Source organism: Ruditapes philippinarum, unplaced genomic scaffold, assembly GCF_026571515.1.
Source record: "Ruditapes philippinarum isolate M1 unplaced genomic scaffold, ASM2657151v2 ctg2071_1_1_1_1, whole genome shotgun sequence".
In the NCBI taxonomy this organism is placed as follows: domain Eukaryota; kingdom Metazoa; phylum Mollusca; class Bivalvia; order Venerida; family Veneridae; genus Ruditapes; species Ruditapes philippinarum.
The window spans coordinates 99,951-118,301 of NW_026863960.1; the positions used below are offsets into that span (position 1 = coordinate 99,951).

Here is an 18,351-nt window from a genome sequence, read left to right on the forward strand (position 1 = left end):
TGGATGATTACTGAAGCTCAAAGGTTCAAGAAAATTGCTTACGAGCAAACCTTCTAGTTGAATTGAAAACTCAGCAAACGTTATGGTTGGGAATATTGGGTAAGGGATGATATTAATAAAAAAGCCAGGATCAGTGTCCTAGTTTCCAAAGAAACAATTTTAGGAAAGGACAAGGTTATTGGTTCTTATCTAGAAGGCTAGAGCAAAAACAAGGTGGAATAGGAATAAAGAAAAGCCAAATTTTTCAGTTTCTAAAAAACCAAATGTTATTAAACTTCTAATTTTTTTGTAAGCGAAAAAAGATCAAAGGGAAAAAAAGTTTCAAAGGAAACAGACCAGATGGTAAAATTTTCCCGTTGAAAAAATCAAACAAAATTTAAAAAGAAAAGGGTGAAACAATAAGGGAAAGATTTTTTGAAAAATTTAGACAAGAAAACAGAAAATGTTTGGGAGGTTTTTCGTCACCCCCTAAATTTCCTGGCCCGGTGAAACTTGGATTTAAAATATCTCCTAACCGGCCCCCCAACCCCCCCTGAAAAAAAACTTTTTTGTTTTTTATTCATGGTGAAGTGAAGGATATTCGAAAAGAATGAAAAGAAAAGTGGAATTTTTCAAAAAATTAAAATTTTGATAACTACCAGTTGTTTAAACAAGGGGGAAAAGAAAAATTCAGAAAAAAATGAGGGGAAAAAGAAAAAAAGGTAGAAGTTTTTTGATAAACAGGTTTGGAAATGGGAAATTCAAAAAAACGCACTGGGGTCACAAAGATTGTTAATGCCATACTAAAAAAGAAAACGGGTGTCAAAAGCTAAAAATGCATTTTATACAACAGGAAAGAGTTTCTGTAAAAAGAAAAAAGGGGCCCTGAAAAGAAAAAGGGTTTTAAAAACAATTTACGGGTTTAAAAATGGAATCAAACTGCTTAAACAAAAATCTTTTAAAACCCAAGGTCCGGCGGGTAAAACCTTTTTAAACCACTAGAAAATAAATGTTTTTAAAAGCAGACAGAATCACAGTAAGTTTTTAACTTAATTTTGAATTCAATAATATATGGTCATGCTAACTTAGCCACAGTAAATATTAGGAAGGCAGTGATTTTTTATCTTGTATATCACAGGCCTAATCACAGGCCTCTTCCCAATGGAAATGTTCTTAAAAATCATGTTGGTTTCCGTAAAATCTGAATTTACACCAGCTTTTTACTTCCTAAAATGAGCAAGTTTAGGATGATTTTTCAATGCCTTTTCCCCAATTCATTGAGAAAAACTATTGTGAGGTGTATGTTGGGGGATTTCTTGAACAAAAAAAACAACATGTAATGGATTGTTAAATCTCTTACAGATGGACATAATCATTATCATGTTAATTGTTCTATTACAGAAATTTATATTTATTTTTGATGGGATAGATAAAAAAAAATGCATCTGTATAGGTGAATCATGAAACTGCAAGTTTGTTTTTAGTAATTACATATGGGTCAATTGTGATCATAAGCAATAAAGTTACTAATGTCTATTTTGCAGAGGCAGTTGCAGGGTGGACTACCAACATTAAAGGAACTTGTACAATCTGGTCAGTTAACTCCTGGAAAGTTAGTCCTGTCCTGTTATGCAAAGGTATAACTTTTTTAAGTTTTATACAAAAAAATCTAAAAAAAACCTGTTGGTCAGTACCCAGAGTTATAATAGAATTCAAGTTTAGATTCATGGTGTAGAGCTATGATGATTGACCTGAAGACAGTATGAAGCCAACTTTTTCTCAATTGATAAAACAAAAGATTTTTGCTGAAGAAGTTGGCATTTGCTTGCAACAAAATTAGGTTCAAACATTTTTTGGTAAAGAACCAAGAAATGATTGTCTGTTAGATTCTTTAATCATTATACATGTTATATGACTGAAATATTGTTGCAAACATGGTTAAAACTTTTAATGAAAATTGATATTTTTTAGTAATGTATATTGTATGAAAGAAACTTATTTCAAATTGCTGTAGCATTACATTTGTGGTTTGATGTTAATAAAATATCCAAATTAAGTTTGGATGGAATAAATGGTTGGTTTTATTTTGTTGTTGGTTTTTTTGTTAGTTCCCAAAATCTATGATGTCAAATGCTTTCTTTTTTTTCAGGGAAGAACTCACAGAGCCTCACTTACACCTTTAGGTAAAATTCGAACACAAGAAGGTTTTGTGTTTGTCACTGCCTCTCAGTGGGTATCAACACTGACAGAGCCAGTATCTGTAAAGAAAAAGAAAGCCTATGAGATGGTAGCTTTAACTTTACTTTTTTCTATGCATGTGTATTTAGATTCTGATTAATGTTAAACTATTACCCTACTGGATATCCTACACTAGTGAGTGATATGAAATGACATTGCCTGCATTATGCCAATTACATAATACAAGTGTATAATTATAATAAAGTCTCAAAAAATATTTCCAGTCCCATCATGTCTAAAAACCTTAGTTGAGTACCACTAAGTTGAAGACAAACCATTTGGTTCATCTGTTAAATGCAATACATGTATCTTCATTAGGCTATCTTGAACACCTGAGGCCAAAGTTATAAATGAATTCTCCAATCTCATACTCAGATCTCAGTTATTTGATTGGTCAGAAACTACCACAAATAATGTACTCTGCCCAATGAAAATCCTGAGATTTGAGACAGAACTCTGAAAAAAGTTTTATAACTCCAGGCCTGGTATAATTGTTAGACACACAATAATATAACATAACAATTTATTTTTCAAATTAATTACTTGTTTATTATTGTTTACAGGTATTGTATAAGGGGAGGTCACTGTTATCAATCTGTTTGAACTGTCATTATAATGCCTTGCCAAATGAGCGACCAACAAACACAGCACCTGTCAGTACAATCATGGTTGATATAACAAAATCATTCACTGAACAAGGCACACAGGTTAAAGATACAGATATCTTGGAATTGTTACCACAAAAGACAGAATGTGAAATAAGGTTAAATTCATTGCTGTCAAATTGTGTGGTTAGGTTATTAACTGAACAAGATTTCGTTTCTTGTGATGATTTACCAGATAACTTTTGGAGAGAGGATTTCTCCAAAGTGAGATTACCTAAAGATATATGGGACACTGTTGATTCTTGGTGAAATCATAAAATGTTTGAAGATTTGTTTGTGGTTTTAGAAATTTAACAGTTATTAAATAATGCACTCATTATTACTTAAGGGTGTTTTTGTTTGTTTGTTCATTTTTAACATTTTACGAAAATGAAGTACTGATTTGTATATCGTCCCTTGCATTATTATGTCAGACACTTGGAAAGAATATTGCCTTTCATTATCATAAATTTCCTCAATTCTGCACCAGCAACATTTTGTAACCTATTTTGGTAAGACAATTTCCAACATCTCAGCATGGATAATGTAATTCAGCAGCTGAGATAAATCTAGAATAAAGGTCTGAAGTTTTATTTGTGATAAATAAATTCATTTTAATAAGTAATCCATCAATTTTTAAATACACCTTTTTTACTGCAACAGTTCTTATGCCATTTACTGCGAATTCACTTATATTCGTGCCCACTAATGAAATTTCGTGGTTTTATCACAATGGGCATTTTCGTGGGTTCTTAAATTCGTGGATTTTCAATTTAAAAAAAAATAGATAACCTAATGCAAAGTAATCTAACACATTATAACTTATGATAGTAAAGAACAACATAATTTCCTTGGTTTACTCTTTTTATTTAATTGGCATTATAATATAGTAATAAGTGGTCTTAAAAACATGAAAAATAATACCTTGTTACTAAAGAGTCTAAAATTAAATATAGTGTGCATTTCAGTTCAAAATAACAACGTATGTTAACATATGTTTCTATTAAAGTAACAAGAATTTAGTATTGCCAGATATGAGAATGCTTAAAACTGTGAAAGCTATATAAGGTGAGGTAAAACATTGATTTAAGACACTTTTTTTCCCTATCACATTACTGTGCTAAACAGAAAGTTCAATTTATAGAGTTGCTATTTCCATAAATAAAAACAAATTAAAACTCCAAAGTTTTTATAAACTGTAACATTGGTGGGATAATCATATATAATAATACTACACGTTTGTAACGTCATTTTTCGTTGGATAATCGTGACGTTTTTATAGTTTTATATACACGGCTGCTGTCGATTCATGAAGAAATCTTACTTTTTTGCTCTAAAAATGATGCTTGCTGTATTATAAATTCATTATAAAGATTGTTGACAGGTTATATGGCCGTATATAAACGGCTGTTTGCAAAATAACCCTAGCCTAACCGCTCGGGTTATATTTACAAATAGCCGTAATATAGGGCCATATAACCTGTCCAACGATCTTTATAACTAATAGTATACACATATAATGACTGATATATATAAGCAGATCATTATCATACTTTCTTATACAGAGACTTTTATGATAGAGGGAAAAGTAGCTCTAAAAATAGAAAAAACTTCCCATCCAGACCCAAAATCCCTTGCATGATATTTATTGGCCCTTAGTGTTGATCGATTTCTGTAATCTTGTTTTATTTACATTTTTTTCTTCTCTTCTTTTGATTCTTGTAAAAAAGTAAAGATACATGTAACATGGCAGTGTGCGTATAAGTAAACTTCCTCGTGTCAAACATATCGTAGAATATAAAAGATAAAATTAACGTGACAACACATTGAAATGTGCAATAAGTATTTAAATTGATTCTAGAAAAACTAATAGGTTCAAAAATGCAAAATGTTAGTCTATCAGTATTATGAAGTTATATATAATATCTATAACTTGTAACAGATGTTAGGACCAATAGATGCAGAATACATTTTTATAATGAGTGATATCAGATTAAATACTCCATGTATTGTTTCCAACAAGTCAATACCCGTGAATAATAAGAATCTGTGATAAATATGCTTAAATAATCTGGTAGTAATACTCAACACCTACTGCTTAAAACTATATACATGTAAGACCTTTAACAGCAATAACATAAATCTTACTACCTTTTTTAATTAACTGATTTTCACAAAACAAAGCAGTGATTAATGAATTAAACTTCCTTTCTAGAGTATAATGTCCATTCATACTAAACACTAGATTAATGTTTTTATAAAATGAATAACATAGCAAAATAGCACCATAGAATTTCTGCATTGCGCATATAAGTTATTGATGTAATGCAACACTACAAATATATATAGTACACTAACCTTTAAACAAAGAGGGCAATGACTGTCTAAAATTGCTCTTCATTGTAGAAGAAAGGTTCTGCCTCACTAGTATTCAAACTTTTAGTAAAATCATGTTCGAGGGTAACAGAAAAATCTTTTTATAAAATTATAATCAGACATACTTTTAACTTTTTTTTCTTAGACCTTTACAAATCACATTTCACCCTTGTTTCACTTTCCAAAAGAGATGATTTTTTTTTCAAGCAGCATGACAGGAAATCCTTTCAACATGTTAAAAAGGGAATTGCCAAATAAGTGTAATAACATTTGTATAAGTTAGTGGTCAAGAGGTTGATGCTACTTCAATTGGAAGGCTAACAATGGATGATGAGTGATCACAGAAGTACACAATTTAAACTTTGTGCTTTGATGAGCTTAAAATCAAAAGATGGCATAATCTCAGTAATGAGTACCCCTTAAAAAGAACAAAAAAATGCCAGAACAAGAAAATTATACGAAAAAAAGAAACAACTGACATTAATAGTGTTTTATCATTTTAATAAGCTGCTGACCTAGAAACAATTATTCTCATCAGGGCAAATTAACAATAACAATATATCGCACACACATGGCAGCTCTGGTGTAGTGGTTAGCATACTGGACCAGAAATCCAAGTGCTCAAGTCTGGGCTGCGGCATGCCGGTTTTTCTATGTATAATTTCTGGCACATGACTTTCTTACTTGCATATTACATAACATATTTATACATACTCATACAATAGGCACTGATAAATGTATACATAAAACTTTCAATCATTAACAAACGTAATAATACCACTATTAAATTAGCACTTAACTATTTCTTAAACCATTCTTGCATGATCATTGTTACAAAAAGTAATGCATATTTTTATATCGCAATAGTTTTCAAAGAAATGTCAAACAAAAATTTCTGGAACAGACAAAAACAAGAACTTTAAACAACATAACAAGAAAATCAGAAAACTGCAAAACACATAAAAGTATATTCATTTTTTGTTGCAAACAATAATTTGTTGTATCTTCATCTTTGGCAAAATATATGAATATAATTATGTATGCGTTTTCTTTTAGAATCACTTGAAAAACTATAGACATACCTGTTGTGTAATAGTTGCATAAAATCCCTATTTGACACTTTTTATACAAAAATAATTTTCAATGTCTGTAATATCAATTTCACTCTCAAAATAAAAATGATAATTTAAAGGCCCATTATGCCTTAGAAATGCTATAATTTTCATTTCTCAAAAACTTTTTTATCTTTGGTATCTTGTCACACTTTCAAAACAAATACTCACGAGCCAAATATATAAAATATCTTTAGTCCATATTACACTGTTGGCAAATGGTTTATTTAGTGAATTAGTATTTTGTATGGAAGTCAAAATGGTACTTTGTTTACATTTTGCTACCTTTACAACACATCACTGCATGTTGAACTATTTTTTATCAGTTGTTGAGTATTAAACATACTCTTAATTCATTATTTATTCAGTATAACAGAAAAGATGTCATAAAAGAAACTTGCAATGTTTAGCGGGTTTTCTATATTAAATTTTTAGTTTTTTTAGCAAGAAATAATAATTAAACATATGTTTGACATTTCTTAAGAATCAAAACATGGATTTCTGAGGCATAATGTGCCTTAAAAAGTTGAGGTATGATAAACATACAGCAAAGCAATGTACAATACATTCAAAATCTCTCAAATGGATTCACAACTACCTCAAATGCGGACAAGTGAAACTGTACGCTTCAGCAGCAGTTAAAATAATCGCAGAGAACTTTAAGTTCATATTTAATCGAAACCGATTTTAACACATGATTTTGGTCATATCGGCGGATGATCAACTTAACAGGTTTTCCTGGATAACTAACCAGTACAATTAATAAAATAATTACCAATTTCTCTGCAAGTAACAGACTTGCAAGTAACAGACTCAGTCCCTTACACAGAATGACATCACAGTTGACTATAACAGCTATATCAATTACATGCAGTGTCTATTCTAGGAGGGGGGATGGGGGATTCACTCATATTTTTGAGAATTCCCCCTATTTTTTCTGAGGCAGGGGGGGGGGGGGGAATTTTACATAGAGAAAGAAGGAAAATGATCAACAAATATTATAAATTCTTACTTTACGATAAAAATCCCCCGTTTTTCAAATCCTAAAATAGACACTGTACATGTGTACATGTACCTTATATAAAATAACACAAAATGGTAACTCTAAACTTAACATTCCCTTCACCCATAAATTTTAGAATATTGAGTTGTGACCGTCAAAAAAACTTATCCTGCTTGAACCAAGTGATCAGCCTTTGCCACCAGTATAGAGCCAGGCCAGTCTGAACATCTGTGCAGTCTGTCTAGGGTCTATACTGTTGGCAGCTAAATTTATGTATTTTGATACTGAAATCACTTGAACATCGAATAGACTGTTTCAAAATCAAAGCATGGAAATATAGCAGGTAAAGGGATAAATACTTATTCTTAAAACACCTTTATTTATATATAATGGACCAGCTCTACTTTGAATTTTGGGACAGTTCATTGTTATTTTAAGGGGGTGTCAATATAAATAAAGTAACATCAAGCAATTTTATGGTAAAGTGTCTAGTATGGCTTTAAGGTTGTTGCATGGGCATGGTTATTAGCGCCACTATCATTCAAAGGGGTAATGGCTAAATGTATTGCAGGAATACTGGTTATCGAACACTCTCCTCTTTATTTGTCACCTGTCTTTAGGTACATCTGTCTTGATTAAAAACAATTAACAGTTTGCTGTTTATCTAAGTCAGAAGTTCTCTCATTCAAAAAACTCATCTCCTTCTTCAACATCCTGTAACGAAATTTGAAGAGTTACAGCTAAATGATCAATGAAACTTCAAGCATAAAACTTGTACTTAGTACTCTATCCAAAATACTAGTATATTAAAAGATCAAGTATGAAGCCCAAACCATCAATACTACACTGATTTATTTTTACTCCAAAGCATCAAGGAAGTTTGAATGAAAAAGTAGATCCTAATAATATTCCCAATAGCAAAGAATATGATCCAAATTAATCATAGCATTTATTAAATATAAGATATTAAATGAGTGTTGATTAATACTAATTGATTGAACAAGTTAAATAAAAAATCATATTCTGCAAGTCTCTGTTTTATTTAATGATTTCAGTAAGTTTAGTATTGAATACAAATATAATATTCTATTCATCACATATTAAAAATAAGAACAGTTAAAAAGAGTAATTTTAACAGAGTTAACATTGCTTCACAAGCAGATATTTACCTTTAAACTTAACACCTCAATCTGTGCCTTGCCTTTAGTTAACTCTCTTACAAGCTCCTCTATTTCCCTAAATGACCCAGGATCTATAAGCACTACCTGTAATTATTATATTGAGATTTATTACAATTAGGAGGACATCTATATAACTTGAGAAACAGATTTTGACAATGATTAGACTTTTTGTCAAAATATATCAGATTATAAAAATAATAACAAATAATTTGCGTAGGTAAAATTCCACAAAATCGACATATTAGAATATTTACTGAGGTTAAATATTCCCTATTTTCTACTTTCATTTCTGATAAAATTATATGATATCAGGATATTTAGTGAAAATTTGTTTTTTTTTTGCAAAAAATTCAATTTACAAAATTTAATCCCTTTTGAAAATTTCTGATTTTACAGAACTGTGCATGCAGGTTTTTTTTGTCTTTTTGGCTTCTCCAAAACTAGCAATTGCAGTGATCTACAACATCTAGTAATGTTGAACCCAGTAACTTTATCAACTGTTAATATAATTTAAATGACTGTTTATTAATTTTAAAATAGTACATACCATTTCAAGTTCATCATCAAACTCATCTTTCTCAACTTTCTTTGCTATTTTCTTTATTTTAGGCTGTAATTTTCTTCCTTCTTTCCCTAACAGAAAAAAAGACAATCATCAAAAGATGGTCTGCATTGTTTGTTATTTAGTCAGTATGTTCATTATTTTGAAAGTTTCCCTAAATTCGATAAATGTCCTGTGAAGATTGAAAGACAGGTAAGTCCATTTAAAGGCCCATCATGCCTCAGAATAGCTTTTATTTTTCAAAAAGCTTTTTTTTTAGTTTACTTTTATAGTATCCATTCAATTGACCAATTCCCTGAACAACTTTTATAACTTTTATGACAATTTATGTCAGATTTATTACTACTTTCTTCAGGTACCAAGCTAACATTATTTACAACCATTTTTTAAAAAGTACAAGTATAAAATTAACGTCTGCCCTTTCTGAAGAAGTGGAAAAAAAATTCTGAGACATAACTTGCCTTTAAGATATTAAGTGGAGTAAGGGTTAATCCCAAATGTAGTATATTCTGTAATGGTTGAATTTGTGCAACACCTACAATTTTTTGAACTTGCGTGACCGCAACATTTTTTGAAGTTGTGTGACAGCAACAATTTCTGAACTTGTGTAACAGAAACAATGTTTCAACTTGTGTAACAGAAACAATTTTTGAACTTGTGTAACAGAAACAATGTTTCAACTCGTGTAACAGCAACAATTTTTGAACTTGTGTAATAGCAACAATATTTTTATTGAACTTGTGTAACAACAACAATTTTTTGAACTTGTGTAACAGAAACAATGTTTCAACTTGTGTAACAGCAACAATTTTTGAACTTGTGTAATAGCAACAATATTTATATTGAACTTGTGCAACACCAACAATTTTTTGAACTTGTGTGACAGCAACAATTTTTGAACTTGTGTAACAGCAACAATTTTTGAACTTGTGTAACAGCAACAATTTTTGAACTTGTGTAACAGAAACAATTTTTGAACTTGTGTTATAGCAACAATATTTTTATTGAACTTGTGTAACAACAAGAATTTTTTGAACTTGTGTAACAGCAACAATTTAACTTACTATGATATGACAACTTTCCACCAATGGTTATTGCAGATGGAGTCCCACGACATCTTTTATTGTATTTATGTAGACCATAGCAGGCACTATTTAAAGAACTTCAAGTGTGTAAGCAAACTAGAACTGTGTCCAAAGGACACGGATGCCCCCACTGACAACATGTACACATTAAGGTTGTTCATCCCTGGAAGTTTAAGAAAAATCTGCCATTCGGTTTAAGAGGAGTTGTGTTCACAAAATTTCTATATGGAATATTGTGAAAAAATCAGCAAAGGGCCATAATTCTGTTAAATTTGGTCGCAGCAAAAATTCCTTCCTTTACTGCCATCTACACAATAAGGTTGTTCATCCCTGGAAGTTTAAGCAAAATCTGCCGTTCGGTTTAAGAGGAGTTGCGTTCACAAAATTTCTATATGGTATATAGTGAAAAAATCAACAAAGGGCCATAATTCTGTTAAATTTGGTCGCAGCAAAAATTCCTTCCTTTACTACCATCTACACATTAAGGTTGTTCATCCCTGGAAGTTTAAGCAAAATCTGCCGTCTGGTTTAAGAGGAGTTGCGTTCAAAAAATTTCTACATAGCATATAGTGAAAAAATCAACAAAGGGCCATAATTCTGTTAAATTTGGTCGCAGCAAAAATTCCTACCTTCACTACCATGTACACATTTAGGTTGTTCATCCCTGAAAGTTTAAGCAAAATCTGCCATCCGGTTTAAGAGGAGTTGCGTTCACAAAATTTCTATATGGTATATAGTGAAAAAATCAACAAAGGGCCATAATTCTGTTAAATTTGGTCGCAGCAAAAATTCCTTCTTTAACTACCATCTACACATTAAGGTTGTTCATCCCTGGAAGTTTAAGCAAAATCTGCCACACGGTTTAAGAGAAGATGCGTTCAAAAAATTTCTACATAGTATATAGTGAAAAAATCAACAAAGGGCCATAATTCTGTTAAATTTGGTCGCAGCAATAATTCCTTCCTTTACTACCATCTACACATTTAGGTTGTTCATCCCTGAAAGTTTAAGCAAAATCTGCCATCCGGTTTAAGAGGAGTTGCGTTCACAAGATTTTGGGACGTACGTACGGACGGACAGACGTACGGACGGACAAGTGCAACGCTATATGCTCCCACAATGTAGGGGCATAAAAAGAGCCTATGCTTACCTGGTATTGTGAGTTTAAGTCTCATATAAGCTCTCTGTATTTTGATTGTTTCCTTCTCTGTGAACTGTTTTATAACATCTAATGCCTGAAAGATAAGCAAATGTGACAATACTGCTTTATAACACATCAAATAAACATTTACAATTTTCTTATATATATTTGCTTTAAGGAGACACTTAACAAAATCTTATTGAAATCTGCTACAATGTATTTGCAAAATAAAATATGTGATACTTAACATTGTTTGTATTGCTGTCAGCTGACAAAAATCCTCATTTCCTTAAAAGGATGTGAAATTCCTCTACAGTGAGGGCCCTATGTCCCAATCCCGTGTAAGCCCCAATGCCCTATGAGGTCATTTCAGTCCTAAACTAATTATTATATGCTCTAAGAAAAACCTTCAAGGAGCATAATATCCACATTCTATACCATGTATTTCAATCGTTCTCACATGTTGACATATTTAACTGTTTAACAGACACAAATTTTTTAAAACAATATCTGATATCCAACAGGGTAGTCGTTAAAAGTTCTCTTGAGATGGACTGCCTTAAATTCAGTTTTATCACATGCAACAGTGTGTTTTTTACGTTTTAAGGAGGCCTTAAATGCATTTAAGCCAGCCATTTTCGCATACAGCCATCTCCTGATAACAACCCTCCTGATATCCAAGAGGAACAAGAAATACTATACCTGTTGTTTTGTATTTCTGGTAGGTTTAACAGAGAAATGCAGCTCCTTCATAGCTTTCTCTATCATGGTGACAGTATATGGTCTGTTTGTGTCGGGGTTCACACATTTATCTGATACTATAGTAGCTATATCTCGAAACATAGATTCCAGTTGAGCATGACGCTCCTTCTCTGATACCTGCAGTTCACCTTTAGCTAAAATCTTGAAAAAAACAACAAATCTTTAATTCCTTAAAAAAATGTTATCACATGTACTTGCAGATCACCTTTTGCTAAAATGTTTAACAAAAATTTGCTGAACAAAAATAACAAGTAAAAACAAATTATCACTTGTATTTATCAATGTCCTTTATTTTCTCTAATAAATGCCAAATGCCCCCAAACCTTCTCCCTTCAACAAAATAGGAAACTTGAGTAACCAAAAAAATTATCTCAATTTTCAAAACTTCTGGTACATCTACTTTCAGCAAAATGCAACACAAAATTTTAAAGCCTTTTTAATATTCTTTATATTTTGACAAAATTTAACATTCTTTGTACTTTAATGAAAACCCTTCTGTTGGAAAATGTAACTCCCCTTAAAGAAAATAAGGGTTCTAAAGTATTAATCATGATATACATATATAACCTGATCTTTTATCATTTACTTTCTTTAATGTGAGAATTTTTCCAAATATTTCATAATAAGCATTTTCCTTTTTATAGTATCTTGACTTCTTAAACTAAGATGCAGTTGTAGAAAAATAATACAGATAAAATAAAGAATACAATTCAACAAACAACTATATTCACTGTTATCATTTGAAGTTTACCTCTAAACAAATTTCAGGCTGATTGTCTGTTCCAAATATTTTCTTTAAGTCCACAGCTTTAGCTACTTCCCCTTTTGAAACATTTGTGAAAACTGTATGTGTCTGCAAAACTTCATCAATATCTGTCTCTCTGAAAAGAAATTTCCTTTTGAATTTATTGAAAGCATTTAAACGAAGTATCACATAATGGTTGCTTACTAAAAATAGTCAATTTGGCATTTACTTTGTCAAGTATATGTATATGCCAATTCTCCAATAATGGCCATCATATGAAACAACAATAGTGGTGAAAAATCATTACAGGAGGGCCATGATGCTTTGGTCAGATGTTGTTAGCTTTATAAATTTATAAAAGATAGATAAATTGCTGATATTTTTGACATAATGTCTGTTTTGACTTATTCTAATATTAGTATTAGTATCGTCTTACTTTAAATATTTAGGAATAGTGTTTTCGTCTAGATTATCATGGTATATGTGTCAAAAAACATTATCTGAACAAGCAAATAAAGCTATTTTTTCACTTAAAACTAATTTATACAGATTCGGACAACTTCCTGTATTTCTATTAATATTGTTCAAAATTTTTGACACAAAAATACAACCTATATTGACATATGGCTCTAAAATTTGGTTTTCTTATTAAGCTAAAGATATTGATATCGTACATAACAAGTTTTGTTAATATGCATTAAAATTAAACTGGTCAACTCCTAATAAGTATGTATATGGAGAGTTGGGCCGTTTTTCACTATATTGTAACAGAGTTCTTAAAGCAATCAAATACTGGTTTAGGATTCTAACAAGAGCTGTCGGTAGGACAGCAACGCTCGACTATTCTTAGTGCTTGAAAGTAAAAAAAATGATTGATACAGTTACCTCCTCCTGTTTTCAGGTTGGGGTCATGATGGTGAACAAGTGTGCAAAGTTTCAAAGCCATATGTCAATGGACTTTGAAAATATTTGAACTATTACAAAAACTTTAACGTAAATTCTAAGTCGAAAAAGGGGCATAATTCTGTCAAAATGCTTGATAGAGTTACCTTCTCCTGTTTACAGGTTGGGGTTATGATGTTGAACAAGTGTGCAAAGTTTCAAAGCCATATTTCAATGGACTTTGAAATATTTGAACTATTACAAAAACTTTAACGTAAATTCTAAGTCGAAAAAGGGGCATAATTCTGTCAAAATGCTTGATAGAGTTACCTCCTCTTGTCTACAGGTTGGGGTCATGATGGTGAACAAGTGTGCAAAGTTTCAAAGCCATAGGTCAATGGACTTTGAAAATATTTGAACTATTACAAAAACTTTAACGTAAATTCTAAGTCGAAAAAGGGGCATAATTCTGTCAAAATGCTTGATAGAGTTACCTCCTCTTGTCTACAGGTTGGGGTCATGATGGTGAACAAGTGTGCAAAGTTTCAAAGCCATAGGTCAATGGACTTTGAAAATATTTGAACTATTACAAAAACTTTAACAAAAGTGGTTACGCCGACGTCGACGCCGACGCTCGGGTGACTGCAATAGCTCTACTTATTCTTATCGAATAGTCAAGCTAAAAATGAATGAAAATAGATTACCTTTATTATGCTATAAAGTCCAATACCGGTGGGCAGAAAATAACATTGATTGCTGGGCATTTCAAATTAGGCGTGTTCTTTTCATAAATGGATTTGGTCATGTATGGATTAACCAGGGAGTAGGAAATATTGGCTTGTTCTGTCGCGAATTATCTCAAAGATTGCGCGATATTGATGTTCAAACATGGCGGGAGGCTCTTGATTCATCTAGTAGACTGTTGTTTTATAAAAGTATTAAAATTGACTTTATAAGAGAATCGTACCTAGATCAAATTGAAAATTTATATTACAGGTCGCTCATTGTAAAATTAAGAGGCGGTTTACTGCCCTTGGGTTATAACACTGGATTCTTCAATAATATACCAATTGATCAAAGGATATGTCCTCTCTGTTTTACGGGCTTAGACGATGAATATCACATTCTCTTGATTTGTATTCACTTTAATACTATACGTAAAAATATTCTACCAGATATATTGGTGAAAAATCCTTCATGTGAAAAATTTATATCTGTTCTAAGAAACGCAGATGTGACATTATATAAGACTATCGCACGTTTTCTCGATCATGCACTTAAATATAAACGCCAATTCAGTACTTAAAAGAAATACATACATAAAACTTTATAAAGGTAATTATAAAGTGTATTCTACAACTGATCTACGAAATTCTCTTAATATCTCTATATATCTTCAAAGAAAAATTGATATGATGTCTACCAATGTTTATATTACAATTTACTATGTACATGTATATCTATGATCATCTCATTGTATTTTACCACTGCTATTTCATGTTTGTTGTATTATGTTGTATTTTGGGCCGGAGGCCTATGTTACATAAATTAACTTTACTTACTTACTTACTTAATATTTGCAAGTTGTAAATATCTGTAATACCACTATCCAAATTTAAGAAACAAATAGCTTGCTGACCTCTATGAAAAATAGTCTCAATATTTCAACTGCAAGACTGACCGACTAAACAAACTTATACTACACAGACATCAGCAAAGGGCGACCATTGTCTATATAATAAAAAAAGCCCTAAAGTGCACAATTTGTTGGGCTACATAAAAAGGTGTCCTGGAATGCAGTCTAGAAAATATTGCATATATGGTTATGATTAATGTTAATTACTTTTCTAGAGGTCCATAAAACCCCAGTCACACTAGAGCTTACGATTACTTGCGACCACCAGCGACTTGTAAAACTGACGATCATCAGCGATTGTCTGCGACCAAAACCATTTTTGCACAGATAAATTTACTTTTGCGAGTATCTTAAGACAAGTCATCATTGACAATCGCACGACAGGTCATAAGTAAACGTACAATGGTCTCAAGATTGCCCGGGATTACTTACGACTACCCGTGACATAACATGCAATCAACTACAACTTGTCGTACGACCATCACACGATTACCAAAGACTACTTAAGATTAGCAGTGACTGGAGGCACTTTGTAAAGACTGTCGTAAGATTGTCGCACTTCCGAACGACCATCGTACGACAGCCTTAAGATCATATAAGATTACTAGTGACCTGTTTTATTGCAAGGAGGTTTTTGTGCAAGCTCAAAAACCTCTCTACGACTGAAATTGGTCGTGGGACCTAAATTAGACAACCTGCGACTTTCAAAGATCACCTATGATCGTCGTGAGACGTTTTAAAAATTGTCCGCGACCAGAGGTCACTGGTGATCGTTAATTGGTCTTCGCTGGTCGTAAGCTCTAATGTGACTGGGGCTTTAGGCAAAGCTACATGTCAAATATCTAAGTTCTGGGCATTGTTCATTGCAATTCCTCTATGGCTTAACTTTTAAATCATCCACCATCCCAGATTTAACATGCTAAGCTGATTTGGTACATTTAGCTTGCTACAAGGGTCATTTACTTTTTAGAATTTACTTCCTGAATATATATATTTTGCTGACCCATGAAACCCTTGCTGAATTATTACCATGAGGGTATGATTTATAACTTTCACTAAGTTTGCAAAGGTTTCTTCTTTCTTTCTCTCACTGTACTGTTGGAAACCTGACTCTTGACTATTACATGTAACAAGCTGTGCATTGGAAGTTTGACTGGTAAAATCTAATTTTGAGTTAATTGTCCTTTTTTATTTGAAGCAGATCTTAACTTGCCCAACTGATAAGGGGAAGTCAAAGGCCGGGACCGCGAAGCGGGCACCAGCCTTGGCTTGCCCAGGTATAGACAACATGTGTATATTTAAAAGAAAATCAAATAAATAAAACATTTAAAGAATATTTATAATTCTATACCTATCAATAAAATTTGCAGTGTCAGTTCTAGTTGGGCGCTGCCATTTTTAATTGTGACTCACTGATAATAGGCGGGGTATTCCATTAACAAACAATCGCAACTTTTCAGATTAATTATAATCGTCTAATATTCCGAGTGAAAATGGAAGCGGTGCATGACATACCTAATGACACCTTTAAAATGGAAAAATGAACTTTTTTTTACCGACTTCCCCGTTCATAGGCTTTGGCTAATTTCATAATATGAAAAAGGGAAAGCCTCAAACCATAAAGCTGGCTTTGCGAGCAGGCCCTTTGGGCCAGCTCTTCGAGCTTGCTATTATGATAGGCAGAAAATTGGGCAAGTGCTAATTTCAAATACTACAACAATATCCTTAAGATATTTTTTTCACAATTTTTTATACTCACACTTTGTTTCTCCATGAATTTACTTTGTTTGGATAGCTGGCAATTTCAAATCTTTTTCCACCTTTCTTCAATCTTACTATTGCAACATTTGTCAGTCTCTTCTGACCTACTGGCTGTTTCACCTGTCTTGACATTTTGTTCTATAAGAAGTCTTTAGGGCACAGAAACAGGAATATTGTCATTTATTGGTTGACACTTGCTAAAAACAAACCTGTCTCGAAAATTCGTTAAAATCTGAAAATGTCCAATATTTCAATAAATCTCGCAACCGGAAGTAGTTAAGTATACTATCGCACCGGTTTAAATAAATAATGATACTTTTTAGCGAAAAGATTCTTTTTCGTTTTAAAGTTCAGAAGAACTATAAATGTAGAGAAGGTGTGACTTGTAAATTATCGTATTACTTTTACATCGAGTAATAATGCAAGACGATTTATGTGCTTTATGTGCTTGTGTTCTTTTATGTGGTGTATTATCCTTGATGACAAAAAAGGTATATACATTAGAGAATATGAAATGAGTGTAAAAGTGAACTAGTTATAGTCTCATATTTCAAGATGATTTTTTTTATTGTTAGATGACTTTTGGAGATATTGCAAAAAGTCAAAAATAACATTTCTTCCACTCAGTATATTTATTCACTTGTGAAAGAATGCCTCATTTATGTATGCATTATTTGTTTTATGTCATTAAAGTTATTTGAATTCAATACATGACTCTTCAATTGTTTATTTGTACAATTATCAAATTAGGTCCATTAATAATAAAGTAGCTCTTTTTGAAATTAGAAAAAAAATGAAATTAGCAAAGGCATAGATTTGGGCATTTTTCTGAATTGGTGTGAAGCACACAGACTTTGAAGGAAGTCCAATAGAATACAGACATGTTATAACATAATAATGATATTGTACAAGATGTACAGAACTAAACATAACTAAGGCTTAATTATAATTAGCAAACACAACTAACAAAATACTTTGTAACAATCAGAAACTAAAGTATATTAAATGACAAAAGCGAATAAAGAAGAAAATGTATATACTAGTAAGTCAAATGATCCACTATGTAAGTTCAATTTGATGTTACATTTTTTAGAAATTCGAGTCTTCATGAAAAACGTTTATGGACAAAGTTTGCTACAACATAAAAAGTATCATCATTCTCACTAAACATCATATGAATAAACGGTTCTGACATTTTTAGAGTTTTAAAGTTTGGTACCTTTTCAGATATATGAGAAGTTAAT

General features: G+C 31.8%; 2 protein-coding genes across 2 annotated transcripts; one reads left to right on the top strand and one right to left on the bottom strand.

The window, feature by feature from the left end:
• Positions 1-1,493: 1,493 nt before the first annotated feature.
• Positions 1,494-3,162, top strand: LOC132723952 (uncharacterized). Its single transcript, XM_060708756.1, has 3 exons — positions 1,494-1,616; positions 2,129-2,266; positions 2,781-3,162. Exons 1-3 carry the CDS (start codon positions 1,509-1,511, stop codon positions 3,129-3,131), a joined length of 597 nt encoding a protein of 198 aa, XP_060564739.1. The 5' UTR covers positions 1,494-1,508; the 3' UTR covers positions 3,132-3,162.
• Positions 3,163-7,755: 4,593 nt separating this feature from the next.
• LOC132723955 (ribosome maturation protein SBDS-like) lies at positions 7,756-17,382 on the bottom strand. The gene is made up of 7 exons (XM_060708761.1): positions 17,106-17,382; positions 12,835-12,964; positions 12,024-12,224; positions 11,331-11,415; positions 9,081-9,166; positions 8,522-8,617; positions 7,756-8,066 (listed from the first exon to the last, which is right to left on the bottom strand). Exons 1-7 carry the CDS (start codon positions 17,237-17,239, stop codon positions 8,034-8,036), a joined length of 765 nt encoding a protein of 254 aa, XP_060564744.1. The 5' UTR covers positions 17,240-17,382; the 3' UTR covers positions 7,756-8,033.
• Between the last annotated feature and the right edge of the window lie 969 nt (positions 17,383-18,351).